This window comes from Arachis ipaensis, chromosome B4 (assembly GCF_059453495.1).
Source record: "Arachis ipaensis isolate K30076 ecotype BB chromosome B4, ASM5945349v1, whole genome shotgun sequence".
Lineage (NCBI taxonomy): Eukaryota > Viridiplantae > Streptophyta > Magnoliopsida > Fabales > Fabaceae > Arachis > Arachis ipaensis.
Genome location: NC_142439.1, coordinates 410,411 through 438,318, shown reverse-complemented (window position 1 = coordinate 438,318; position 27,908 = coordinate 410,411). Strand labels below are relative to the sequence as shown.

At 34.4% G+C, this 27,908-nt stretch overlaps 3 protein-coding genes and 1 non-coding gene across 5 annotated transcripts; 2 read left to right on the top strand and 2 right to left on the bottom strand.

The window, feature by feature from the left end:
- Nucleotides 1-8,297: 8,297 nt before the first annotated feature.
- Nucleotides 8,298-10,817, top strand: LOC107638396 (serine/threonine-protein kinase RIPK). Its single transcript, XM_088483908.1, has 4 exons — nucleotides 8,298-8,972; nucleotides 9,066-9,201; nucleotides 9,297-9,433; nucleotides 9,777-10,817. Exons 1-4 carry the CDS (start codon nucleotides 8,544-8,546, stop codon nucleotides 10,383-10,385), a joined length of 1,311 nt encoding a protein of 436 aa, XP_088340034.1. The 5' UTR covers nucleotides 8,298-8,543; the 3' UTR covers nucleotides 10,386-10,817.
- A 7,474-nt stretch (nucleotides 10,818-18,291) lies between these two features.
- Nucleotides 18,292-18,373, bottom strand: TRNAS-GCU (transfer RNA serine (anticodon GCU)). The gene has a single exon. It is a non-coding gene; the product is annotated as a tRNA-Ser (tRNA).
- A 2,029-nt stretch (nucleotides 18,374-20,402) lies between these two features.
- LOC107638398 (subtilisin-like protease SBT1.8) lies at nucleotides 20,403-23,342 on the top strand. Its single transcript, XM_016341649.3, has 2 exons — nucleotides 20,403-22,292; nucleotides 22,369-23,342. Exons 1-2 carry the CDS (start codon nucleotides 20,663-20,665, stop codon nucleotides 23,043-23,045), a joined length of 2,307 nt encoding a protein of 768 aa, XP_016197135.1. The 5' UTR covers nucleotides 20,403-20,662; the 3' UTR covers nucleotides 23,046-23,342.
- A 503-nt stretch (nucleotides 23,343-23,845) lies between these two features.
- Nucleotides 23,846-27,246, bottom strand: LOC107637504 (uncharacterized). Of its 2 annotated transcripts, none has more exons than XM_021120284.2 (5): nucleotides 25,659-27,246; nucleotides 25,524-25,576; nucleotides 25,400-25,444; nucleotides 25,249-25,296; nucleotides 23,846-24,713 (listed from the first exon to the last, which is right to left on the bottom strand). In XM_021120284.2, exons 1-5 carry the CDS (start codon nucleotides 25,791-25,793, stop codon nucleotides 24,176-24,178), a joined length of 819 nt encoding a protein of 272 aa, XP_020975943.1. In that variant the 5' UTR covers nucleotides 25,794-27,246; the 3' UTR covers nucleotides 23,846-24,175. The 2 variants fall into 2 exon arrangements, with proteins under 2 accessions (XP_020975943.1, XP_016196398.1); XM_016340912.3 differs by having other exon boundaries at nucleotides 25,249-25,293.
- Between the last annotated feature and the right edge of the window lie 662 nt (nucleotides 27,247-27,908).

Below are 27,908 nucleotides of genomic sequence, written 5' to 3'. Positions count from 1 at the left end.
ATATAGTTGTCTGATAACAAAAACTAATCATATCATTATTTATACTAGAACAAAAATATTTAAATAATACTTGACTTATCTAACGCTAAATTTTAAATATATATATATATATATATATATATATATATATATATATATATATATATATATATATTAGAGTTATTCTTAAAACAGCAACAAATAAAAATATTATAACTATATTAAATATGTAAAATTTGTACGAATTCATACTATATTTTATTTTAAATATACTTCATTATCAGTTATTCATGAATACGAAAAACTGTAATAACTATCACATTAAGAAATTATGTTTACCTTTATGCCGCTTACCGAAAGATCATTTTCTCGGTTCTTTAATACACATAAGAAGGTTATTATAATGCACAATACGTATGAAATAAAGAGACATTATATAATGATATACAATGTTAATATCTATATTTAAAAAATTTAAAATAAGACATATAAAAAAGGTAGTATAAAACCCCTATTTCTAGTGAACTTCCTATATATATTCCAATGCAATTAGATAGTAGATACGATTCGATAGTGAAGAGAGACTTGTTCCACAGCTAGGCTTTGTGTATATTTTGATGTAGGTATTAATCTTTGACTAGATAAAAAAGAAGTCTCCATATTTCATAGTTTGCATAGTTCAGAGAGGATATCTTATCGAACAATATATGAGTGAAATTTGTAAATAGTTTGGCATAAGGTTTAGAGTGAGAGTAAGAAAGTGAGAAGAGATAATGATTTTTCTTATAATAAAGTGAAAAAAGTATATGAATGACAATTTATAGAGATAATAAAATATAGAAAAGATAGGTTATCTAGAACGTTTTGTATAAAAAAGATGAAACAGAATGAAAAAAGAAAAGACTCAAATAGCTCTTAGGTATGTACAGATTACATTAGAAAAATATAATTAGGTGGAATCTCCAATATAAATCCTCACTTTGCAAGTCCTATAAAATTTTTGCCCAAACACTTGTCCCGTTAAAAATCCGTTTCGAACAGGTTAAAGGGATGAATACCCACAAATTTAAATAGTGTTGTTACTTCTATCTATTTTATTCACTGCTAGTTACTATAGTACTATCAACTATGTGATATATTCAATCTATGCAAAAATGTTACTTCTGTATTAAATCTAGCGATAAAAATTAGTTATTAGCATAAAATATATATTAAAAATAAATTAAATTATATATTTTTATATATAAATATATAATAATTAATTTTAATGTATACTAATTAATATAGTTGCATCCAGAGTTCTTTTTTGGCATAGAAAATAAACCTTACATGTTAACATAATGCGACTAATTTTTTTGGTTATGGAAGAGGGGCAGGTGTTATGTCGGGTTATGGAATGAGGGGGTGCTACACCTAAATGTGGGACAGTTTTTGGTTCGGATTTAGTAGGAAGAAATCGGACCGTCCGAGTTCTTTGTTTTGAAAATTTTGTAAGCAAATCAGAGGATCCGTTTTGCTTGTAGTATACGAAATTCACGTAGAAGAAATCGGACTGTGCGAGATGTCCTCACTAAAACGGATGGTCCGTTTTCTTTGTTGGTTTTTTTTTATTTGGTTATACTAGTCCCTGGGTCCGATTTGTGCTTGAGAGAATTTTTTTTAATTTACAGTAGATGAAATCGCAGGGTTATACTAGTCTTTGGGTCCGAGTTCCCATCAGCAACTCGCAGGGTCCGATTACTATGTTCCTGATACCACAATCTGGTAAAGCTTCCTTCATCTCCATATCCGCGTCTTACACTAACGTTGCCTCCATAATAAAATTAATGTGCGACATAATGCAGTGTGTTAAATTGTTAAATGGAGCCGTCATGCTAGGAAGCAGGAACAAATTCAACGGAAAAATGTAGGTTTTCTCCTCTTCCGTTTTTTTTTTTTTTTTAAATATGAGAGATAACAAATTCAGACTCTATATTGAATAGTGTCACTACATTTTTTTAACGGCTTTGGTTTTCGGTAACGAATCTCTTTTTTTTTTGTCATGGGTCACCAATCTGAATTACCTTTGTTAACAGACCCAAAAAGGCCCTAAAGCCTTGTATTCAAACTAAGCGTAGCATAGCTTTAAACTTTTTTGTTAGTTCAATTAGTTGCAGTTTACTCTCTTGCTCTGTTGGGCCTCCAAGCCCATTATCACTTTAAAAGTGTGATGCACAGTAAAAATTCTTTAGTGCCTCAATTTTTTCACCGATATTTCTATACAAATAATTGATGGTTGGATTAACAGAATAGAGATATAATTGGTAATAATTGGTGACATTTATTCTTCATATTTTTCTCGAAATTTTTTATTTATTTATTTGGTAAATTAATTCCAAATATTATATAAAATTAATGTCATTGCCTAACTTATTTATTTATTTATATACACACTTAAACATTCTTTTAGTTACCGAACATAAGAGTTAACAAGGCCAAAAAACATCATCCCATTTTGCCTTCTAGAACCCTTCGTTTTCTTTCTGATCGATCACATCATGTTAGGTGGTTTAATTAACGTATTGATAGAACGATGCTATAAATTATAAGTTATTATAGTATAATCGGGGTTAGTTTGTGTTGTTTTTTCAACCCTTAATTTAGTTGCACGTACTCTAATTATTTTTTTCCTCGAAAAACTGAATGTGAAAAATGCCCTGATCAACACGTTAAAAAATTCAATGAAATCAAATAAAATAATGATGAATGTTAGAATGTTATCAAAATTTATTATTTTTATTATCAATTAGTTATTAATTTTTTAAAATATGAAATAAAATATGTTGTTAAATTATTAAATTAAAAGAATTAAATTAAACGAATTGAGTTGATGGTTAAATAATAATTTTTTTTAAATAATTTTAAAATGCAAGCTTAAACGTTATTATTGTGAATCACAAATTTTATATTATATATCGATGTAACATACGTTTTTTAATAGTCAATAATCTAGATACATGAAAGATGTATACATACATATTGACTAGACCAAAGTCGTAATGCATATATAATATTTAGATAAACAACAAAATATGTCATCTATATTTATGATTCGTGAGAGAATATAGTGATTCTTGCAATGCACGCTATAGCAGAAAATAATTAATAATCCTTCACTTTAATTTTGTAATCTAACTCTAAACAAAAACACCAAAGCTGCGTTTGTTTTTAAGAACAGGGCAGAATAAGACATTGAGAATAGGACAGGACAGAATACTGATGAACAGAACACAAAATTTTATATTTTTATATTCTGTTTGGTGATAAACTATAACAAATTATGAAAATTTAATTTATTTTTATTTTTTTTATTTAACAAATTTGAGATGAAAAATATAACAATAAAAAATATAATTATGAAAAATTAACAAGAATAATGAAAAAAAAATAAAAAATAAGTTATGTCCTTTGTTAATGTCTCCGTGTCCTTCCTGTTAGGAAAGACACAAAATATACTAATTTAGTGTCTCTGGATATATTGTGTTCCTGTCTTAGTGTCCTGTCTCTATAAACAAACGCAGCCTAATACTAAAAGAGACTCACCAATAGCTCCTCTATCGCAAAAATCAATTGTGTTTCACACCAATATGAAAAAATTAAATTTATCAGAATAATTATTAAACGGGAAAACGAGTTGTCTGGCCGATTATAGTAGTAACTATGTAATAATTAAACAACAATCTGATAATTACCGCTCAGGGGAGGGCACAAAACTCACCATCCAATTTTCATTGAATGATATGGTTTGGTCATATGAGAATATGGAATTAAATTATAACGCATAATGTGATGGTCCAAGAAAGGCAACTGGAGTTTGACATTCACATTCCCATTGTGAGAGTACGTTGACATGATGACCTAGCTATAATTTAATTAATTTATTTGTTTGATAAAATCAACTAAAAAACAAAATAGAAAATGAATCATCCCTAAGTGTGCTACAGCTCCTTATTACGCGCAATTAACTAAGGTCTAAGACTACTGAAAATGGAAGCATCTAAAGCCTCGGATCGGAGCTCCTATACCTCATCATATATACTCCATTTGTCCATTCATATTGTTTTCAACGCTCAACTCATCTACATAAATTCTCTTTTATGATGTGTAATAATGTTATTTATACAATTTAACACTACAAAAAAATCAACAGATAGCGGTGGATATTTAGTGACGATTTTTTTTAATCGCTGCTAAATAGAATCTGCCAGCAGTTCTTATGACGAATTTAGAGAGGACTACTAATAAGATAAAAAGATGAATATTAATATTCGACAAAAAAAAGTTCAATTATATATTGGTTCTTTCTTTTTTCATCATCAGTTATAAAGCTAGCATTCTCCTTTTATGATAAAGAATTTTGCAGCTATTCCTATTTTTTTTTCAGAGGTGACGAGCTTATGAAATTTAAAAATTTTAACTTGAGTAACGTTGATATTAAATTGGGAGGATTACTTGTAAAGATATCCTGATGTTTAAGTTAGTAATGGTTAAAATGATAAAGTGAATCCTAAATAATATGTTAGTTGTTCTGAGTTTTTTTTTTTTTTTTTTCATTTTATCGGTGTAACGTTATTAAGTATTTATTGTATTTAATATATATTTTTAATGCCATAAATTAACACCTATACAGATTAATGACTTATTCGTCTTAATAACATATCTATTAGTCTTTATTGAGATTGTAATATAGTATTTTCATTTACTCAAAATTTTAATATGCTATCCTAATCCAAAACAGTAGTCTCGTCAACAAATGTTATATAAAAAAAGGTTTATTAATTTTTTTTTTAAGTTTTTTCAATTCAATTGTCATCTAGCTATCTCAAACTATTGTTCACAACTAAATTCTAAAACAAGTTTTTATATCATCTTATATAATAATATACTATTCCTTAAAATATATTATTCCATAAGGTAGCTATTATTAATTACGTTTTTGAGTAATTAATGTTTATTTACATGATTTATTATTCAATTTAATTGTAAATATAAAATTTATAAATTTCTCTTAAGAAAAAATTATTTATGTATTGAATGATTATTGGTAATTTAGGTAATTAGTATCTAGAAGAAATAATATTTTTTTAAGATATGGATGATTCATGAGTTCAAGAGAAAGCAATTCATAATTGATCGTATGTATTTATTTAATTATTCAATCACGTTAATTTTACATGTCATGTATAACATTCTAATTTATATTGGAGATTGATTTAAGTAGAAGAACAAATTAAAAAAAATCATATTTCTACTGTTATGTATGTATCAAATTGTCAACTTTTATGATTAATGAATATGATTTAAGAAATAATTGAAATTTTGATAAATTAATAATGTAAAATATTTTACAAAATTATTATTTAAATTTTTTTGTATAATTATTTGTTAAGTAATTAGTTAACAAATAATTATTTTTAGGTAATTAGTTAACAAATAATCAAATATGAGACCACCTTTTATTCCTCACTTCTTCGAAATGCAAATCATGATCGTTTAAATTAAAGAAGGATAGGTAGCCTTCGTGGCAGTGTACACTTAATTTCCTATAAACTACTTCGTTGACTGTTGCTTTTGAGTTTTGACCGCTTAATTCCCTTACTTTTTTACTTGTTATAATTCTAACACAAGTAATTGTGTCACTTTTTAACTTAATGTGGGAGGAGGAATGATGTAGAATGCAAATATGAAGTGTAGAAGTGTTTTATGCAATTAAATTGTTCGATTTTTGGGTACACAAATTGGAGGGTTTGATTACCTTAATTTTTTTTATAAAGAAATTGGATGATCTAATTTTTTTATCTTTAATTCAAAAAAAATTATTCTCACATCCATGTCTAACACCCACATTTTCCACAATAATACACAACACACATACTTATCATGTCCCAAAAAATGAGTCTAATTGTGTATGTATGACAAATATAATATTATATTGTATTATATTTGGGAAAAAAAGTTTTGTAGCATTGGGTACTTATAAAAGAAATGGTAATTAATACTACAGAAATTGGATAATTGCATAAATAAAGATGAAGATTTTACCATCACATGCTAAATTAAATTAAGTTAAGCCCTTTATGACTTTTTGTTAATTTATTTGTAATGACACGCATTGACTTTTAGTGAGGAAACACCTCCCCATCCTTCCGCCAAAATCCGGTTCGGTGATTTGACCAAATTGTCCTCATTCCGCGCACTCGTTGATTTGCAGGAATCGTAGTTTGTTACGCACCGCGGTTTTCAATTCTATTCTAATTCGCCCACACTCAACACAACATTTAAGTCCAAATTATTTGGATCATATCAACTCATAACTCATTTTTTTTTCTATGCTATGGCATAGTTTTAGTTCCTCGGGGCTTATCCAATAACATTGAGATTTTTTTTAATAAAAATTTAATTTATTTACACGTTAGAATTAAAATATGTTAAAAAAACTAAATTTTATATATTATCTACAAAAACTTCTTTAATTATTAAGTTTAATATATATACTAAATTAAATCCTCTTCATAATAACAAATAATATTAATAATTAATATACTACAATCCAATCATGCGGCGGATCCCAACTACCTTCCCCGCCGCCGCACGGCGATGACTCATTTGACTCACACTCCTTCCTTCCCTCTCAAACCACATAGCATATGTAACCGACTTAATTCAATTCTACACAGCTGATTAGAATTATCTTTGATTTTTTTTAAAGGATAAGTTGGTTAAAATTAATTTCATAAATTCAGGTGGATCCATTAAAATCAAGCATCCTATTTATTACTTGCTGTCAACTTTTGTGGATTATGGTGTTTAACTTTTCTTCCGCACTATGTTCTATTTCTACTAACTACATACCAAACAATTTCTCAAATTATGTTTCACTTATACGAGGTGGTCACGAAATTAAAGATTCCGCTTGCTATGTATGTGGAGATGTTCCAAAAAAAAAAAGAGTAACTTGAATAATCTAAGTTTTTTATAAAAGGGCAATTGGCCATTAACGTGTTGCATAAATAATTCCTCCTTGTTTAAGTAATATTTTTCATCCAAACCACCTAACTCATTAGTTAAAACAATAATTAGTATTAAAATATAACACATGATTTTTTTTGTAAAAAATTAACGTAACTAAACATAAACTAATAATTAATAGTTCGTTGCCGTTGAACCGCAGGCATATAATTCAAGTTTCCAACTACTATGATTTTTTTTTTTATTTTATGTTGCTGTTTAATAAACATTGATGTTTTCTCTTGTATGTATATAGTGGAACGTAGAAACTAGAAACAAATTAAATTAAAATTTTCTATAAACTATAATCTAACAATGTTGCAAGAACATCGACTTTGCTTATTGTTCCATTTCTCTGTATCTGAAAGAAGAAACAAATTAAATCATGTTCACACATTGCTTGATCGAAGAGTCGCTCACTTAATCGTACTACGTCATCTGTCTGTCCCTTTGCTAGCTGCCATATATAGTGATGAAATAGATAATAAAAAAAAAGGGAGTTTTAGATAACAAAAAAAATATTGTGTTTAGAAAATACATATACACCGCACAAAGGCTAAAAAAATTTGGATATGGAAGTATGATGAGTGTTATGCCTTAACGTGATAATTTTTGGTGTTTTATAAAACTATGGAAGGTACACAATTTAAAAAATTAAAAAATTTTGGAGTCCGATTTGTGTACTCCAAATTTTTTAAATTTTTAAACACAAATCGAACGGTCCGATTTCTGTATAATAGATCATAATTTAAATCATCCCACATTTTAAAAAAATACTACAGTAGATCATAATTTAAAAAAACTCCACTGTTAATCCAATATTAAAAATAAAAATGTGCCGGAAAAAAAGGATGGCGGCGGCGTAAAGGCAATAAAAAATTTAGTTGAGATGGAGTTCTATTTTGCTATGATTTTTACATAATTATGGAATTTTTTTTTGAAACAAGATTGACTGAAAATATGAGTTGTTGTTAGAAGAAAATATATTTTTTTTTCTGGCAAAAATAAAATTGTAAGATTCATTTATTTACTTACAATTTATTATGTAGTATATTCCACTGTTGTAATAGCTTTTTAAAGCGCCACTTATATTATAGCATTTGAGTGTTATGAAATGAAAGCTAAGGAAACATTCCGGAAGATGGCATTCCTACTAAGAAGGTCCTTTAATGGGAGAAAGTCAAGGAGGGGTAGACATGTCATTTTACCTAAACCCAACATCTTAGACTTGAGAATAAGATATACTCGGTTCCCCATTAATCCAATTATTTAAATCACTTTCAAAGGGTTTGCCAAACACCACAACCACCGCACCCCCCTATAAATAAAGAAATGGCACATAGAAGAAGAATAATTCCATTGCGTACAGGAGCTACACAAATCAAAGAGAAAAATTCAACACAACCAACAAGTTCTGCTGCCTAAACACTTTGTAATTTGTATCTATATATGTCACCAATTCTCTAAGGTTCCTCAAGAAAAAACAAACATTATTATTCTTTAATTCTTTTGGTTAGATGAAGATGACATTGAGTTCCTTGTTCCTGAGTTGTTACAAGGGTGGTGATCATTCTGATTACCCACCACAGTCTCCTAAGAAATCAAACAACAAAGTGGTGGCAACCAAGGGTCATAGTAGCGGTACTAGTACTACTAGGAGCGGTTCTAACAGAGTTTCGGTTACCGATTTGAGTTTTCCAAGCGCTACCACGCTCTCTGAGGAGATCTCCATATCTCTAGCAGGGACCAACCTTTATGTGTTCACACTCGCCGAACTCAAGATCATTACTCAGAGCTTCTCATCAAGTAACTTTCTTGGTGAAGGAGGCTTCGGACCTGTCCACAAAGGCTTCATTGATGATAAGGTAAGGCCTGGTCTTAAGGCTCAGCCTGTTGCTGTTAAGCTTTTGGATTTGGATGGAACTCAGGGCCACAAGGAGTGGTTGGTAAGTCAAGTCCCTTAGCTTCTTCTTTTGATTCATTCTGGTTTGTTTAGTAGTTAATTAAACCTTACAATTGTTTGTTCTGGTTTATGATAGACTGAAGTTGTGTTTCTGGGTCAACTGAGTCACCCGCACCTTGTGAATTTGATTGGATACTGCTGTGAAGAGGAACATAGGCTTCTGGTGTATGAGTATTTACCACGAGGCAGCTTAGAGAATCAACTCTTTAGAAGTAAGTTGTTGGGTTAATTAGTTACTGTTTAATTTGTTTGACTATAATAATGTATTTAATATGCTAATGTGTGTTGTGTTTTAATGAAATTGCAGGATACTCTGCGTCATTGCCATGGTCAACAAGAATGAAGATTGCTGTTGGAGCAGCCAAAGGTCTATCCTTTCTTCATGAACAAAAGAAGCCAGTAATCTATAGAGATTTCAAGGCTTCAAACATCTTGTTAGACTCTGTGAGTGTCACAATAGCATTATTATTATTATTGTTGTTGTTATTGAATTAACTTTCTTCAGAAGTCTATAAAAAAGTTTAAGAATAAATTACCATTTGTACTCATAAAAAATATAGACGCTGACAAATGTATCCATATAAGAATAAAACAACAATTGTAACCACGGAAGATGACCTTCGTGTGCCAAGAGTACTCAGACGTTAGTTATGTAATTGGTCTGTTAGCATACTCTTGACACACAAAAGTCATCTTCTGTGATTACAATTGTCGTCTTTCGTGGATACAAATGGTAATTTATTCAAAGTTTAAAATTGAAAACTGATGATATGATAATGATGATCAGGATTACAATGCAAAGCTATCAGATTTCGGGTTGGCAAAAGACGGGCCTGAAGGAGATGACACACACGTGTCAACACGAGTGATGGGGACACAAGGATATGCAGCACCGGAATACGTGATGACAGGTCACTTGACAGCAATGAGTGACGTGTACAGCTTCGGAGTGGTGCTGTTGGAGATGCTGACAGGAAGAAGATCAGTGGACAAGGGGCGTCCATCAAGAGAACAGAATCTGGTGGAATGGGCGAGGCCTGCACTCAACGATTCAAGGAAGCTGGGGAGGATCATGGATCCAAGGCTGGAGGGACAGTACTCTGAGATGGGTGCAAAGAAAGCAGCAGCCTTGGCTTACCAGTGCCTCAGCCATAGGCCTAGGAACCGTCCTTCTATGCCCGCCGTGGTTAAGATCCTTGAGCCACTCCAGGACTATGATGATGTCCCCATTGGACCCTTTGTTTACACTGTTCCAAATCATGATGATACCAACACTACCACAGATGCTCAAACTCCCAAGGAGCGGAAGAGAACTCACCATCGTAGGCATCCTCTCAAGTCGCCAAAGTCTTCACCAGATTCACACAATCACAATGCCGATGACAAATCCAATTAATTAATTCAGCTCCAATATTATACTGTAAAATGTAAAGGGTAACGGAAATGTTTGGTAACAAAAGAAAATCAGCTAAAAAATAGCCAAAATTTGGCTTATTTAGCATTCATTAATTATTGCGATAATTAATGAAGGCTAAATAAGGCAAGTTCTTGCTGTTTTTTTTGTCTACCTAACATTACTTGGTAATGTTAGAGAGAAAAAAAAAAACAGTCATAACTTACTTTATTTAGCATTCATTAATTGTCCCAATCAATGAATACTAAATAAGGTAATTTATAGTTGTTTTTGGCTGATTTTTTTTTTTGTTATCAAACATTTTCGAAATGTAAATAATACATACATATATAGTTAAGTAATTTTATGGTCACTGTAATGAGCCTTCAAGCCAAAAGGAAAGCAAAAATTAAAGGAGAGATTATTATTATTAAATTAGAGTGTAATGGGGGCGTTTTGAAATTTTGAAGTAGGAGAAGAGAAGAGAGACTAGTTCAGCAATTGGACAATTATTTACCAACTACGATTTGTTGTGTTTGAATGAGTGAATGAAGTTGAAAACATATCTTCAAAGAAAACGAGTACAGCTAGATTACATATATAGCTGACCGGTTTGACCGGAACACATACATGTGAATAATATACACAACAATTTGCCAATCAGATCATACCCCACTGCTGGACAGCACTAACACCTGCCCCTCCTATATAATTATTAATTTTTTTTTCTACTTTTGTATTCTTATGCCATATACATACACTTCAATTAGTACATGAATTAAATAATGAACACGATTCAACTCGTCAACTTATTAACTTGCTAGCTATCTAGCTATATATCTTGGTTTTTGATAAATTATTATTCATGCAAATGAAATTCCTTATAGTAATAATTTATTCCAGCCATGCTCAATCAATCAAATAAAATCATAGGTAATTGACGATAGTATCTTTGTATCGTGTACTGCTAGGCCGAGTGTTATTAATTTAAATATTGACTTGATATGTTTAACAAGCTTCATTATTTAACTAATTTATTGAACGCTGTCTTTACTGTAAAATTTATAGTAAAAATTGTTACATAATTTAATAAATTTAATTAAATTTTTATTTTATAATTTTTTTATTATTAGTTTTACATAAAAATAATTGAATGTGAATTTTTATTATCTAACTAATTTATTGAAAGAGTTGTGTCGGTTGAGACTTGGGAGTATTATGAAGAGACAAAATAATGGGAGAATCTTTAATTTCAATAAGGTTTAATTGCCATCATGTAAGGCAGTAAGACTCTGATTAACCGAGCGAATTATTAGTAGGAAAAAGTATAGGTAGATTATGAAAATACTAAATAATATGAATAATAAAAATATTGGATATTTAATTTATTAGATATGTAAATAGTATTCTAATATTAAGATTTAGGTGAGTAATTTGAGAGTGTAGTGTATTTTTATTTTATTAGAGTAATTTTAGAATTTATTGTTCATATTATTCACAAAAAATATTGTTTACCTAGTAAAATAAGATAAATTTATTTTTAGTAATACTAAAAAAAAAATTCTAAATTTATTTTATTATTTATTAATTTTAACAATAATTAATAAATATTAAATAAGATAAATTTTGATTATTTTTTATTAATTTTGTTTGTTAGCAAATATTTCTGTAATATTATATAGTGTGAACAAGAAGAGGGTTTGTAGATGAGAAAGATATATACATACATTATACATATGCTCCCATCATATTATGTGGTCCTCATAGTCATAGAGAGTAGCAATAATAGATACAAGAAGATGAAACCGTGCATGTCTGAGTGACCGTGTGATGCGCAAAAGCCTGGAATTCATCAATTTAAATATTTAATAAATTTTAGACACAATGAATAATAATATAATATCATCAATTAGCCCCTCGTCCCTAGCTACCACAAGAATTTATGCGGATATTTTCCAAAATGGAAGACAATATTATACTAATATGAAAATTAGTAGCCGTTGTAGTTGACAAATTAACAAGGGCTGTCTCTGCAATTCTGTGGGTTTCGAGAATAATATTTTATTTTATTTTATTTTATCCACTTGGGTAATTCTCTATTCTTATTTCTTAAATACGACAAATTAAACGCTTGGGTGATTGTCAAAGATAGATATTTGTAGAATGACATAATCATTATTACCTACCACAAATATTTAAATTTGATTAAGAGGCCAAGCCAGCTAATTAACCAGAGACCAATTCCTTGGAAAATTATACAATATAAATAATGTACACAATACTTTTTACTACTTCATATTAAATATATCTTGAGAGCGCTCATGCAATGCTCCAGTAAGCCAAGAAATATGTTGGCGGTGGTGGCTGCTGTGATTTTTTGGTTTCAGTGAATTTTGAGTTACTGTGGTGGCTGCTATGCTTGAATTTGTTGGTAAAACTATATATATATTTATGCCACTATAGTTCTGATATAGATCTAGAATTTGTTCTCTCTGCACGCATATTATTGTTGCATTAGTGGCTTTCTAGCTAGCTAGTCATGATTTTATGGTTGACTTTTGTTAATTTTTAATCGTCTTTTTGTTGATCACATTTTTATTGTATTGAGTATTGACATGTATTAATTTATGATCGTAGCGAAGCAACTACCAATTTTAAAAGATTGTGTGTTAGTTGCTGTGTTATTTACTAGGTGGCTTAATTAATAATTATATTGGATGTTGGTTGATCACTCTGTTCTGATATCAAACATACCCTTGAGGTTGAGGGATTGATGTCTTACTTTATTCAAAACTAATCCAAACGTGACTCTTATCATCAAATTAAAGGAATCAGCGGCCTTCTTGAATCTTGACACTGCAGAGATTATAGTTGCCAGCCAGTTGTCATAAGTGATAATAATATAATAATGAGTAATACTATACATCTAAGTCTTTTTATAAACTAAGTTGAACAATAAAATTTAGAATAATACTAGTTATAATTGATTTTTGTTATGTTAGATCAATTTAATTAAACTTAGTTTAACAAAAAAAATTTAAATGTATAGTATTATTCTAATATAATATTCACAAATTCACTCAAGTGCAAGGGGAAAAAAAGGAGGTATTGGGGGCGCATTATTATTAATCCGGTGCATGATCATCATATCTAACATTAGATATATATTAAGTTCAACATCAAATTAACATGTGTATGATAATGTTTTTCTGGCGGAAAACATGTCTTAAAGCAAACCAATTATAAATTAGCATAGCAGTAAATTAAAGGAGTGGAAAAGGAGTTGGGATCTGTATATGTAGGCGCACATAATCAATCAAACAACAATATGTAAGTCAATAATAATGATGAAACTAAGGTTCATATTCAACCATCTTATATATCCCCCACCGCCACACATATCATTATCATGATTTAACTCATTGCTTTCTTATATATTAACTCGTTACATGATTGGGTTATGCCAGGTTTCTTGTTGTTACATAGGAGATTTTAATAAAATAGTACATGTGGAGAAAAGATAAAGTACTGTTATTTTATCTCGGTCTATGGATAACTTCAAGAATTGAATACAAGATATGCACTTAGTGGATTTGTCACTCACTGATCGTAAGTTCACATAGTTTCAGAGGCGTTTTTACAGTCGTATAGATAAAGCTCTGGTTAGCTTAGAGTGGCTAGAAGAGTTTTACGAGACCCGGTTACGAGGTGGACCTAGAGACTTATCAGATCATTGTCTTATTTTAGTGGAAGACAAGAAGTTGAGGGAAGGTCCAAGGCTATTCCGAAGCCTAGATTCTTGGTTTAGACATGAAGGCTTTCTCAGAATGGTGAGGGATAAGTGGAGAGGATTGGGGGAGATACAGTTCACGGATAAATCGAAGGCTTTGACGACTCCGATAAGGAGGTGGCACAAGGCCAACTTTGGTGACATGGACAAGAAGATTACAAAGTTTGAGGAATAAATTAAAAAGTAGTGTATGATGGAACGATGGAGGTTAGAAGAAAGGCGCTAGTTACTTGTTGTGAGAGGTGGTATATGAGAAAAGAAGTTCACTGGAAACAGATGTCTCGGTCTAGGCAAGCGAAGGATATGGACAAAAATACAAGATACTTTCACAATATAGATTCAGCAAGAAGGAAGAATAATAGGATTGATACACTATTAATCAACAGCAGACTGGTCAGGAATCAAGCTAGAATAAAAATTGCAATTACAGAGTTATATAAGGATTTATATCACCAGAAAGATTCTCCGATGGTGGGATTCAGGGACGGTCTGGTAGGTAGGATAGACCAGGAAGATTCTATGAATTTGGAGACGCTGCCATCGGCTGAGGAGATCAGAGAGGTTGTATGGGATTGCGAGTCTTCTAAGGCACCAGGCTGTGATGGATACAACATGAATTTAATTAGAGTAAAGTATCGTTTTTGTCCCCAACGTTTGGGGTAAGTCCTATTTGTGTTCCTAACGTTTAAATCGTCCTATTTGTATCCTTAACGTTTATAAAAGTGATTCAATGTTATCCTACTATCAATTATACTAATAAATCAGATTATATTTTTCAATTATTCTCACTTGAATGTATTCATTCTCAATTAGGTCTCACTTGGATGTGGTTGATTTTAATATTTTACCCACTATTTGTGTTTAGATTCACTTATGTCCTTAGAAAAGTGAATTATGTAAATGTTGTAGGAATTAGTTTCAACATTTGATGAGCTCTTTTTCGGAGTAGATCATCGATTCTATCCCAAACATTTATATTCTAACTTCAAGAAGAGATTTTTAAAACTCAAATTAAAGCGCTCATGATGTGTAACTGACGGCAGGATAACATTGAATCACTTTTACAAACGTTAAGGATACAAATAGGACGATTTAAACGTTAGGGACACAAATAGAATTTACCCCAAACGTTGGGGACAAAAACGATACTTTACTCATTTAATTAAGAGGTGTTGGGGCGAGATTGGATCTGAATTCACGGCAGCTGTGATGTGATTCTTTCAGATATCCAGGTTACCGGCTAATTCCAATGTCACCTGGGTAGCGCTGGCACCGAAGTTCATTGGTGCAAGGGAGATTAAGGACCTACGACCTATTAGTATGGTTGGGTGTGTATACAAGGTTATTTCCAAGGTACTAATTAGGAGGATGAGATCTATGATACCAGAGTTAGTAGGGGAGACTCAGAGCGCATTTGTAAAGGGAAGGAAAATACATAATGGGGCACTTATCGCGAGTGAAACTGTAAATTGGCTTAAACTGAGAAAAAAAGAGGCTGCAATAATCAAGATTGATTTTCAAAAAGCATATGATAGAGTCAAGTGGAGCTTTGTGGACACAGTAATGCAAAATGTGGGGTTTGGACATAGATGGAGATCGTGGGTTATGGAATGTGTGGCCACAACATCTATGTTGGTTTTGGTAAATGGTTTGCCGACTAAGCCGTTCAAAATGGAAAGAGGGCTTAGACAAGGTGACCCACTTTCTCCTTTCTTGTTTGTCCTGGTTGTGGATGTGCTGCATGGAATGGTTGGAGAGGCAGTGAGGAACGGCCGCATATCACCTTTGTTGGTTAGGAGAGATAGTATAGAGTTCTCACATCTACAGTTTGCTGATGATACAATTCTGTTTTGTCCACCAGAAGAGGAGACTATCAAGAATTACAAGCGACTCCTGAGATGCTTTGAGTTGATGTCAGGGTTCAGTATCAATTTTGATAAGTCGAGCTTGATTCCAATAAATTGTGACGAACAATGGATCCAGCGTATGTGCCGCTTGTTGGGTTGTAAGCGTGATTCCCTTCCAGTTAAATACCTTGGAATCCTCTTAGGAGCAAATCCGAGGTTGGTGAAGACCTGGAAGCCTATAATAGACAAAGTGGAGGAAAAGCTCAGCCTGTGGAAAGCTAAAGTACTGAACAAAGCTGGAAAATTAGTGCTGATCAAATCAGTTTTAAATAGTTTGCCAGTGTATTATTTGAGTTTGTTCAAGATGTCGAAAGCTGTTGCTGAGAAACTGATTTCACTGCAGAGAAGGTTCCTGTGGAGTAAGGAGGATGGTAGTAATGGGATGGCATTAGTAAGATGGAAAGTGGTGTAGGCTCCAAAGAAACTTGGTGGGTTGGGAGTGGGAGATGTTATGATTCATAACACAGCTATGTTGTTTAAGTGGTGGTGGCGATTTGCGAAGGAAGAGTGCCCGTTGTGGAAGAAAGTGGTATGCTCCTCCAATAATCTAAATCCTAATGAGCTTCTCTCAACTCAAGTGCTACCTACTAGAGGCGGGCCCTGGAAGGATATATGCCAGATGCAGATAATGAATCAACATATAAGGGAGAAGATGATTACTGGCTTATCTATGGAGATTGGTGATGGGCCACGTACTTGGTTTTAGGAGGATGTTTGGTTACTTGGTGGACCTTTGAAGGATCGGCTCCCCAGGCTTTTCTCTATTTCAAACCAATGTGGATTTGTTATAGGGGATTGCGGGTTCTGGAACGGGTTAGATCGGATTTAGAACTTCCAATGGCGGAGAGAGCTCTTTCAATGGGAGCTGGAACTTCCGAGTCAATTACATGAGGCATTGAGACCTGTGAAACTAGTAAATAACAAAAACGATAGAGTGATGTAGAAATATGATAGACAAGGTGTTTATTCAACTAACTCATTTGTGCAGGTTTTGCAGTAGGAAATTATCCCAGAAGAGGTTACCAGCTACAGCTTCACTAAGACTATCTTAAAAGGTTTAGTGCCACCAAGAGTGGAATTGTTTACTTGGTTCGTCTTGATAGGGAGGGTGAATACAAAAGAAAGGCTAAGCCGGTTTAGAATTATCAGTAAGGAAGATAATGTATGTGTTTTATGTAATAACGATGTGGAGCATGTCCACCACTTGTTTCTAAGCTGTGATTTTGTTTGGCAGGTGTAGAGTGCTTGGATATCGATGCTATGCCAACAGTGGTCCTTTCTGGATTCGATGAAAGAACATTTCCTATGTTGGACTGAGGAACCAAGGAGAAAGGTGGATCAAGAACAACGATTAAGGTGCTTCTGCGCAATCGTTTGGAACATCTGGCTAGAAAAAAATAGAAGAATATTTCAGAATAAAAGCAAAGATGTGGAAGAAATAATCAATATGACGGTGGTGAGCTTCAACGAGTGGAAAGGTGTGGATCCCGTTAGTTGTTGATAACTATGCCGGAAATGACATGAGGTCTCTTTTTGTGATGTCATGTACTTTCTCTAAGTGATTATTGTATTTTCTGACTCTGTTTACTCCACTGTATTATGTTAAACTCCTTGCTTCAAAAAAAAAAAAAAACTCATTGCTTTCATATGCATTCTTTGAGCTTTAAATAGTTTATCAAAGGTAAGTATGTGTATTACACAATAATTATTGTGATTTCTTATTAGTTGCATGTGTTAGGCCGAAATCATTCTGGACGTAGAATATAATAAAAATCCTGATATCTCCTGCTGCTTTTGCACTAGAGAGGCTACATATATCTTTAACTGCAACACAAACAAAAGATGGTCCATTATTTCCCGTGCTTTTGCCAAAAATTTAGTGTAAGTAACTAACTCAACCCTTCCTATGAGTAAAAATTAAACAAACAGAAGAAAAATATAGAAATTTATATTTAAGAGACAAATATGTATGTCTTCATAAGAAATGATAAAGAATAACGACCTTAGATGCACATATTCGTGTGTGACTTGTAATTTACAAATTATGATCTGATGCTACGTTGAAGCTGATTGTATGATGAGGAGCCCAATGGGCCAAAGTCCCTATTGACTAATGATTTAGTTTGCAAAACAAGATCTCTTATTTTCACTTTGATTGCATTATTATATTAGCTGCAGATCAGAGGTTTGCGGGGCAAAATATAAAACACATCGTCGCCTGAGAGATTCGAACTCTCGCGGGGAAACCCCATGTACTTAGCAGGCACACGCCTTAACCACTCGGCCAAAGCGACTCTTGTTGAAGTTTCGAACATATTAATTTACAAGGTAACAAGATTCAAACCAAATTGAAACCATATATATAAAAGTAAGTTTAAGTTTACCTAAAAATTAGCATTAGCCATTAGGTATTAAAAAGAAACCCGTACTAGTTAGTACATCAGCAAATAAAAATGAATACACATTTTTGCTTGTTAAGTATCAACTTTCCTAGCTATGTATAATACTATGATTATGGTTATAATTATATAAATATTATGCTAAGAATAACATCATCTAATTGTTAGAATAAATACACACAGTATCATCTGTTTCACCAACCTTAGATGATACTCTAAATATACATATTCTTTTTCAAGAAATAATTAATTAATTACAAAGGTACTTGTTATTTAACCCTATTTTAGAGGAGTTGCAATTAATTAATATCATTTTTGCTTTTGATATTCATGGGCCATGTATCCATGCATGCATCTCTTTTATTCAGCTGAACCCGTGAATTTGTGTCAGACAAAGAACACGATGACGTTTTATAGATATTTTACACAAGGGGACAAACCACTGAATGGGGAGATTACAATGCAGTGAATCAGTGATGAGGTACCCAGGTTTTTTAATTACACATAATTCAAATGGATTTTCCCCCTTAAACTAAATCAATAAGGCACAAATACACATATAATATATAATATATAATACACATAAATACAAAGTTATGCAGTGTATGTCTGTATTGTGTATAGTTCATCAAAGTTGTGGAGGCACACGTGCAATGTGTAGCTTTATGAACCACTTTCAGGTTGATTTTCATTAACATATCCATACATATTATTTAGTAGTAGATGAATCACATGCCCGCAAATTAATGTTTTGAATTAAATAATTACAATTACCGATGGCTAAAATTAAAGGAGTATATCTATCTATCTATGCATGTGCAACCTCAGAAAGAGTCAAAAACAAATGCAGGCACGGAACATTCTGATTTGTACCAATACCTACCCTGCCTGATCCTATCCTTCATCAGTTGAAACGAAAGCACTTATTTTTGCATTTCTAACTTGTTATCTGCAAGAATTCCATTCCATGCAGATGACAGATATAATTTAATTTATGATTTTTCAAGTTCAATAAAATAAAATAAACACGGGAATTGAAGATAGTTTAAAACCAGATAAACTTTAATAATTTTTCTCACTATGCTTCCTTTTATTTTGATTTTAACCGCATGAATCTGTTACCAATAAGCCAATAATGGCACAGCTTTCTCTGATGAGGAATAAATTGTATGAAACCAAAACACTTGTTCGTTCATTCAGTCATAATTATATGACTGCTGCATAGTGCATCATACTGTGGTCTGTCATTTCTTTTTACTAAAATTCTTGCTTCCACCACAATCCATAGTGCTGTACTTCCTTTCGAATATACTATGATTAGATTTCTAAGAGATTTTCTTTTTTAGAAAAGAAATAACTCTCATCCAAACACTGTTGAGCTTATGAGTGGGGCAAATTAATAAAGCATGCACGTACAACAAAATATCTCCTTGTCTATCTTATAACTCCTGCTCCCGTTTTGTATTATTTTTTTATTACAGTTGCCAAGTCCGTGAATGGAGAGGACAAATTAAAAACCCAATATTCAATATTTTATCACCAGCAAGAGTGTTTTTATATTTAGTTTGGAATTTGGATCAATGAAGTGTTAAAAAACAAAAAGGTTTGCTTTAATTTCATCCATGCATATCATAACGATTGAAGGGTATAATATTCGGCAGGCATGAGCGTATCAAAAGAAGAGATTTGGTTGAACAACGATTTGCGCTAATAAAACATGGTCTTGCATCACCAAAGAATGGCTAAGATTGGTGGACCCTCAACCATGACGCGTTTACAGCTGTTTTTGTTTAACCCATGCATAGTGAAGACAAAAAATTACTCTGAATTCTGAAATCTATCCCATGCACTACAAAACCATATATTTTCACGCTAATTATGAAATTGATGTAAGAAGGAAATGCAATGCAACATATAATAATTTGGACTCTTTTGAGCGCTAGTCAAAGTGATGTCAAAGACATGGCTACTTATTAGCAAGTAGTTATAACTTATAAGTGTATGCAGTAGTTGCATGAGGCATCATTGCAATGCAGAGCAATTAAATCACACCACTACCTTACAAAATTAATAATAGAAAACTTAGCCCTCATTGGCTAAGCTGCTTGCATTGTATATATATATATATATGACTGGGGAGAAGTGAGTTAATTAGCAAGAAAAAAGCAACAAGGCAGGCAGGGCATGGCCTCAACGTGTTCCATCTCCATGGTTATGATAGCGATGATGCTACAATGTCTATTATGTGAAGCGATGGCCACCAGCACAAAGAAAACTTACATAGTTCACATGAAACACAAACATCACAACCCTTCCAAGCGAGACTGGTACACAGCAACACTTGAATATCATAACTCCCACTCCGATTCCCTGCTCTACTCATACGAAACCGCTTATAATGGCTTTGCCGCTTCCCTCAGCAAGGACCAGGCACAGTTACTACGCCGTTCCGATTCGGTGCTTGCGGTTTACGAGGACACACGCTACACCCTCCACACAACAAGGACACCGGAGTTCTTGGGCCTCCAGAAGGCTTCAAACTTGTGGGAAGGCCACACCATTCAGGATCTCGACCATGCTTCCAACGACATTATCATCGGAATCCTCGACACCGGGGTGTGGCCGGAGACAAACAGCTTCGACGATTCCGGCATGCCTCCGGTTCCCACAAGGTGGCGCGGACAATGCGAGCCAGCTCCGGATTTCGATCCTTCCCTATGTAACAGAAAGCTCATTGGCGCCAGGACTTTCTCCAAGGGCTACTTATTGTCCTCCGGTGGCGGTTACATGGTTAGGGAGAAGGACCAAGTGTCTCCACGCGACCGTGAAGGACATGGAACCCATACTGCTACTACTGCTGCAGGCTCCGCCGTCCCCAACGCCACTTTACTTGGTTACGCCACTGGAACGGCGCGTGGTATGGCACCACAGGCGCGCATCGCGGCGTACAAGGTCTGCTGGACAGGCGGCTGCTATGCCTCCGACATTCTCGCGGGGATTGATCAAGCGATCCAGGACGGCGTCGACGTGCTCTCGCTCTCTCTCGGAGGCTCCTCCACCGCCTACCACCGGGACACCATTGCCATTGGAACCTTCGCGGCGGTGCAGAAAGGAATCTTCGTGGCCTGCTCGGCAGGGAACAATGGTCCTCGTCAGGGATCTGTCGCCAATGTGGCTCCCTGGGTGATGACCGTCGGAGCCGGAACCCTAGATCGGGATTTCCCAGCTTATGTTAAAATCGGAAATGGAAAACGATTCAGCGGTGTTTCTCTTTACGGTGGAGAAGGTTTAGGAGACGAACCGGTCGGATTGGTTTATTTCACCGATAAATCCAATTCGTCGAGCAGCGTTTGCTTGCCCGGTTCGCTGGAACCGTCGCTTGTGCGAGGGAAGGTGGTGGTTTGCGACAGAGGGCTCAATGCGCGGGCGGAGAAGAGTGCGGTGGTGAGAGAAGCTGGAGGTGTGGGGATGATACTGGCGAACACGGCGGCGAGCGGCGAGGAAGTGGTGGCGGACAGCCATCTTGTACCGGCCGTAGCTGTGGGGAGAAGCGCGGGAGATGAGATCAGAGAGTACGCTTCGTTGGATCCTAATCCAACGGCTGTGCTTAGCTTCGGTGGAACTGTTCTGAACGTGAGGCCTTCGCCAGTTGTGGCCGCGTTCAGTTCCCGTGGGCCCAATGGAGTTACGCCTCAGATTCTTAAGCCCGATATTATTGGGCCTGGTGTTAACATTTTGGCGGGATGGTCCGAGGCTGTTGGCCCGTCTGGGTTAACGAAGGATACTCGCAAAACCCAATTCAATATCATGTCAGGTACTTACTAGTTAGTTAATTTTGATCACGTGAGATGTCATTATTATTATAATTTGACCTGGGAATTGAATTATAGGTACGTCAATGTCATGTCCACACATAAGCGGATTGGGTGCGTTGTTGAAAGCAGCCCATCCAGATTGGAGTCCAAGTGCCATCAAATCGGCACTCATGACAACTGCTTCTACACACGACAACACCAACTCCCCTTTTAAGGATGCTGCCGGAGGAGACTTTTCAACCCCCTGGGCTCATGGTGCCGGGTATGTGAACCCACAAAAGGCATTCTCTCCAGGGCTTGTGTACGACGCAACCACCGATGATTACGTTGCCTTCTTGTGCTCCTTGGACTACTATACGCCTGAGACTATACAGCTTATTGTTAAGAATCCCAACGTGAATTGTTCCGTGAGATTTGATGAGGCGGGGCAGTTGAACTACCCGTCGTTTTCGGTTGTGTTTGGGACCAAGAAGAGGGCTGTTGCGTACACTCGGACGTTGACCAATGTTGGGGCAGCAGGATCCGTGTATGATGTGGATGTTGATGGACCATCCGTCGTGGCAATAACGGTGAAGCCCACAAGGCTTGTGTTCGCCCAAGTTGGGGAAAAGCAATCTTACACGGTCACCTTTGTGTCCAACAAGAGTGCTGATGATTACTCGCTTCTTTCCAAATTCGGTAGCATTGTGTGGAGCAATCAAGTGCACCAAGTTAGGAGCCCAGTTGCTTTTGCATGGACTGATGATTCGTGAACTTAATTATTCCTTCTATACCCAGTACTAAAAAGCTAACGTAGCAAACACAGAGTCCTTGCTATATATGTATGTAATAATATTATGATGTTCAATATAATGCTCCAACGAGTATTATATGCAGCTTATTATGCCTGTTTTTGTTCCCTCATGCCTAGCTAGCTAGTTTCAGATTTTGTTTTAATTTTTAAAAATGCTGTGTGTGTGTGTGCAATGTGCATATATATTTAGCCACTTCACAAATATGGAAACATAGCAATGACAGTTCTGTGGTCTGAACACCACCCTCGTGTGTAATCACTGTTTTCATTGGATATTTTAGCATTCTAGTTCTAGTTCTACCGCAGTAGATCTCTATAATAGGCACACAAAAGGGGGTCATTTTCTGAGTGAAAACTTACTCTGAATTGAATTTCTAATTTCTATATTCTTTTTTCCGAAATGTCTCATTCCAAACGATCTAAAGCCAGATTGGCTTCAAATCTGCGTACTGAATGAATGAAAAGACATTTGCTGAGTTCTGTGTCATTGTCAGCAATGCAGAAAAAAAGTAGTTCACGCCCATCACATATTTTCCTGACTTCTTTTCCCGTTTGATCACTTCATTGATCATCAACTTTCTTGTAGGACCACCGAGATTAAAACTTGGTAGAAAATAAAAGATAATAGGACAAAAAAGAAATCGCTTTTACACTTCTCTTTTCGGAGATAAAAAGTAAAAACTCTTATATGCTTGTCAAAGTTTTCAAGAAGCTGCCACTGCCATTCCTTACCATAAGTGCCCAAAGAATCTCATTGGATTTGCTAATCAAAACACTCAAAATTAAGCAATAAAGCTGAACAAACCATCAAGCCATATTTCAACGGCCATTTTTATAAATTTATACTATTGCATCTTCCATTTCACATGCAACACTGAAAAATGCTGACAATAAAGGACCAAATTTATCTGGCCCACAAATTACAAAGCAGAGCTACTACATTTGCTTCAACTAACTATACAAATACTTCAAAATCTAACTTAGCTTATAACATTTTATAATAAAAAAACTCCTTTATATTTCCAAAATTTATACTCTAACTATATCATAATTGCAAATTGAGCAAGTAATATAATATAATTTGAAAATCTAACAACAGAAACAGCAGAAAGCACTTCTCCAAAAGGACTTTGTACAGCAGCAGCAAGGGTGTACCTTGGGACAACTGGGGCAAGAACAAGTGCAGGAGCATTTGCAACTGCAGCAAGAAGGGCAAGATGGACACTGAAAACTGCAACTGCTTGGGAGAATGCAGCAGTTTCCGAAGCCGCAGCTACCTTGGCAGCATTTTGATTGAGGACAAGAGCAACTGAAGCAGCTCCTCCTCCTCCATTTACAGCACTTTGATCTGGAACAAGAACAGCAGCTGCTCCATCTACAGCAACTTGATTTGGAAAATGAGCAGCAGTTACTCCCTTTACAGCAATTTGATGACGAAGTGGGACACAAGCAGCAGCACAGCCATTTTGGCAAGGAGCAATTGATGGAGGGAAGACAATTGCAGCTGCAGCTGCAGCAACTGCATGGCCTGCAGCAGTGGCAGCTTGGTAATTTCAGATGTACAGGTAAGCCTTCACAGCAGAAGCAGCAGCAGCAGATCCAAGACAAGTTTAAACATGGCAAACCACTGTACAGTGAAAAAAAATAAAAGTTACTCATATGTTCATTTTTCATGACAGTAAATAAATAAGCATACTTGGACAGAGGTTGCTCTAGCTTCATCAATAATTGAGCTTAACAACTAAGGCATAACGGAAACTAATAATGAACAAGGTAAACCTATTACTCTTCAAAATTAGGGATGGCTCAGAGTTTCAATCTTCAAAGCTAAACAACATTAACATATTACTCATCAAATAACCTTGATTGTCCTTACATGCTAGTAGCCTGTTTATCTTTATTATGCTTTTTATTATATAAAATATTCAGTGGAAAATGGACTACAAATATTGCACCAGACAGCAGGTATCAAGAAATGAAAAATTACTACTGAAAACTAATTTTATATGGCACACTAGCACTTTATGCATTATGTATTAAACCTTTTTTTTTCCAATAGCAACTAAATTTTCATGCGTGAAATGTATTTTAGGTGCATCTCCCACATTGGTATCTACACTCTAAGTAAGAAGATGAAGTAGTAGTAGTAGTAGTAGTAGTACCAGAGCCACTTCCAAAAGCGGCATGACTTGCGATTCTTCTTGCTTCTGCTTGAGAAAGAAAAAGAGAAACAAAAAAAAAGTATAAAAACGATGATGCCATTTTGAAAGTACGAAAGAAAGATTGTGGAGAAGTAATAAGAACATTGATTACGAAGGTAAGAGAGGATCAGAGTTGGCGACCACAAAATCAGCAACCCTGCAGATTAAAGTAAAGAAATTTGTTTAGCTCGAAGAGTTTGATAACGAAGGAAGTGGAGAAGAGAGAATGAACATACTCTTTGCAGCATGCTGAAGCTGGTTGAAGGGCTTCAACATTTTTCAACTCAACCTGACAGATGCAAAGATACTTGTGAATAAAGAGAAATGGTGCAGTGCAGATACATGAAAAGTGAAAAGAAAAAGAGAGAGACCTCGAGAAAAGTGATTTCTCTGTCCAGCATGTGAAGCCTGGCGGTGTCGCGGCGCTTGCCGTACAAGTCAGGGGGTGACTTGGGGGAAGGTGGTGGGAGAGAAGGAAGGGAGGAAGAAGAAGCAGCAGTGGCCATGGCTTGGAGTGGAGGGATGAAAGAAAAGGGAATAGGCACAAGTGAGTGAGCGCAGAGAAGAAGAAGAAGAAGAAGAAGAAAATAAGGTTAGGTTAGGTGCGAGTGAGTGAGAGTGGCAGGGTGCAGTAAATTGGGTCCTCTGACATCCCCATACATAATTATGAAACACCCAGAACAGAGCCACCACTAAATTATTTCTTTTTTGTTTATTTACAACAAAAATAGCTTCAATTTGAATTTCAACCACCATTTGCCTTTGCTTGAAACTGAGCCTCAAGCACCCCGGCAACAAAACCTGCAAACTAAGCTCTACTAATCCCTGCTTAGCGCTGCTTAATTACTTTTTGACAATTTCTTAACTTCCTGAGGCCGCACGTGACGTCAATGCAAGTTACAGTTACATATTGTGATTTTTCAAGTAAGACATTTTTATTTTCTATAGGCCCAATAAAAGAAATTAAAAAAGAAACGGAAGCCCGGTATAAGAAATCTTCTCCATTTGGGATCGTATTCCGTGCCCTGCGCTCAGCGATTCTGTTCCCTTCCGTGATCACATTTATTTAATGAATTCTGGTAGAGAAGTAATGGAGTATTTGTACAATGTGTACAATGGGCTATGTATTTGATTCAATATGAGTTAAAAAATGAACATTTAGGATAAAATACTACTAATTTCTCAAACACAATACATTTATACTATCCAGAATAACCATCCGGATATCACAAATAATAAACATCTGATAACCTACTGAATTGAACATTCCTAAACCGCGATTGCAGAAAATAATAATACAACACAACCTCTACATTGCATTCTATACATATGATTCACCATTTGATGATCTATTACTTAATTCTCAAGACTATTCTAGATAAATACAATGAGCTTAACAAAGAGATAATAAACTGAAAATTGTTACAACAATGAAATAGATAATAGCTCTTGAGGAACGTGTTAATCTCTTAAGCATGTGCCTACAAAAAATAATACTGATGCAGCTTCTGGATAATAGTTGATGAAAAGCACAAGCAGATCTGTTACATTTGCTTCAACTATACAATTTACAAATCGTTCAAAATCTAACTTACATTACAACATTCTAGCATAACATGCAAACTAGCAACAATAACAACAGAAAGGGCGTACCATTGGACAACTGGGTAAAGAGCAAGTGAAAGGAGCATTTGCAACTGCAGCAACATGGACACTCAAGAGTTGAAGGGAGGAGACCTCAAGAAAGGTGATTTTTCTCTGTGAAGCAGAAGCTGTGGACATAGCATGGCAGAGGCAGAGCATGCATATATTTTTAGGTTTGTGATGTAATAAACATTTTCCTTAACATTAACATACATGACATAAAACTTGTGTGGTCCAATCCAAGGTCGAGTTTGAGAATGTTGCACTATGCTTCTTCCACATTTACGATACCCATCCATCCATCCATCTACTCACCAGTCACCACAAAACGTGCTCCACTTTCCTCTCCCAATGCTTACACTTTTTTCAACGTTAACCGGATACACAAGAATCGAATATATGGTCTTTTCCTTTTTTTGGATAAAAGCCACAACTTAACCCACTTTATCTTTTTATATATGCTTTATTCCCTCTACTTAAAACCTTGGCTAAACAATAATCCCATATAAATATATTAATTAAAAATGAAACTAGAGGAAAATAATATTTTACCTTTTAATTTTATATACTCGAGAAATTTTGTTCACTTTTTTAAGAGTTATTTTTTTTTGTCAAAAAGAATCTCGCAGATGGTTAATTAGAAAACAAGTTGATAAAACTTGTGTGTAAAAGATTAGTGAGTGAAAATTAGATTAGTATGCCTCTTATTTGTATAATTCATCAACCATGTTAAATATACTAAAATTAATCATCACAAATGAATTGAAATATCCATATATTTATACACAAATATATAATGAATGATTTTAGTATATTTATTTGTATAAATTTTCATAATATATAAATGAGTAAATTTTGAGAAATTATAACCTTTATCAGTTAGTTATACTATTTTCATTTAGTTGTGTTATTTAACCTCGTTAACTTTGGTTATCCAACAAACTTGAATTTTTTTTAAAAAAAAGGGCTAATGGATA

What these genes read in the sequence shown, in the direction of transcription:
- LOC107638396 (XM_088483908.1), top strand. Translation starts at nt 8,544, where the DNA reads ATGAAGATGACATTGAGTTCCTTGTTCCTGAGTTGTTACAAGGGTGGT. An exon ending in AGGGCCACAAGGAGTGGTTG is followed by an intron (nt 8,973 to 9,065) that starts GTAAGTCAAGTC and finishes GGTTTATGATAG; the next exon opens with ACTGAAGTTGTGTTTCTGGG. An exon ending in CAAACATCTTGTTAGACTCT is followed by an intron (nt 9,434 to 9,776) that starts GTGAGTGTCACA and finishes AATGATGATCAG; the next exon opens with GATTACAATGCAAAGCTATC.
- LOC107638398 (XM_016341649.3), top strand. Translation starts at nt 20,663, where the DNA reads ATGGCCTCAACGTGTTCCATCTCCATGGTTATGATAGCGATGATGCTA. An exon ending in CCAATTCAATATCATGTCAG is followed by an intron (nt 22,293 to 22,368) that starts GTACTTACTAGT and finishes ATTGAATTATAG; the next exon opens with GTACGTCAATGTCATGTCCA.
- LOC107637504 (XM_021120284.2), bottom strand. Translation starts at nt 25,793, where the DNA reads ATGGCCACTGCTGCTTCTTCTTCCTCCCTTCCTTCTCTCCCACCACCT. An exon ending in GAGAAATCACTTTTCTCGAG is followed by an intron (nt 25,577 to 25,658) that starts GTCTCTCTCTTT and finishes TGCATCTGTCAG; the next exon opens with GTTGAGTTGAAAAATGTTGA. An exon ending in GCTTCAGCATGCTGCAAAGA is followed by an intron (nt 25,445 to 25,523) that starts GTATGTTCATTC and finishes TTTAATCTGCAG; the next exon opens with GGTTGCTGATTTTGTGGTCG.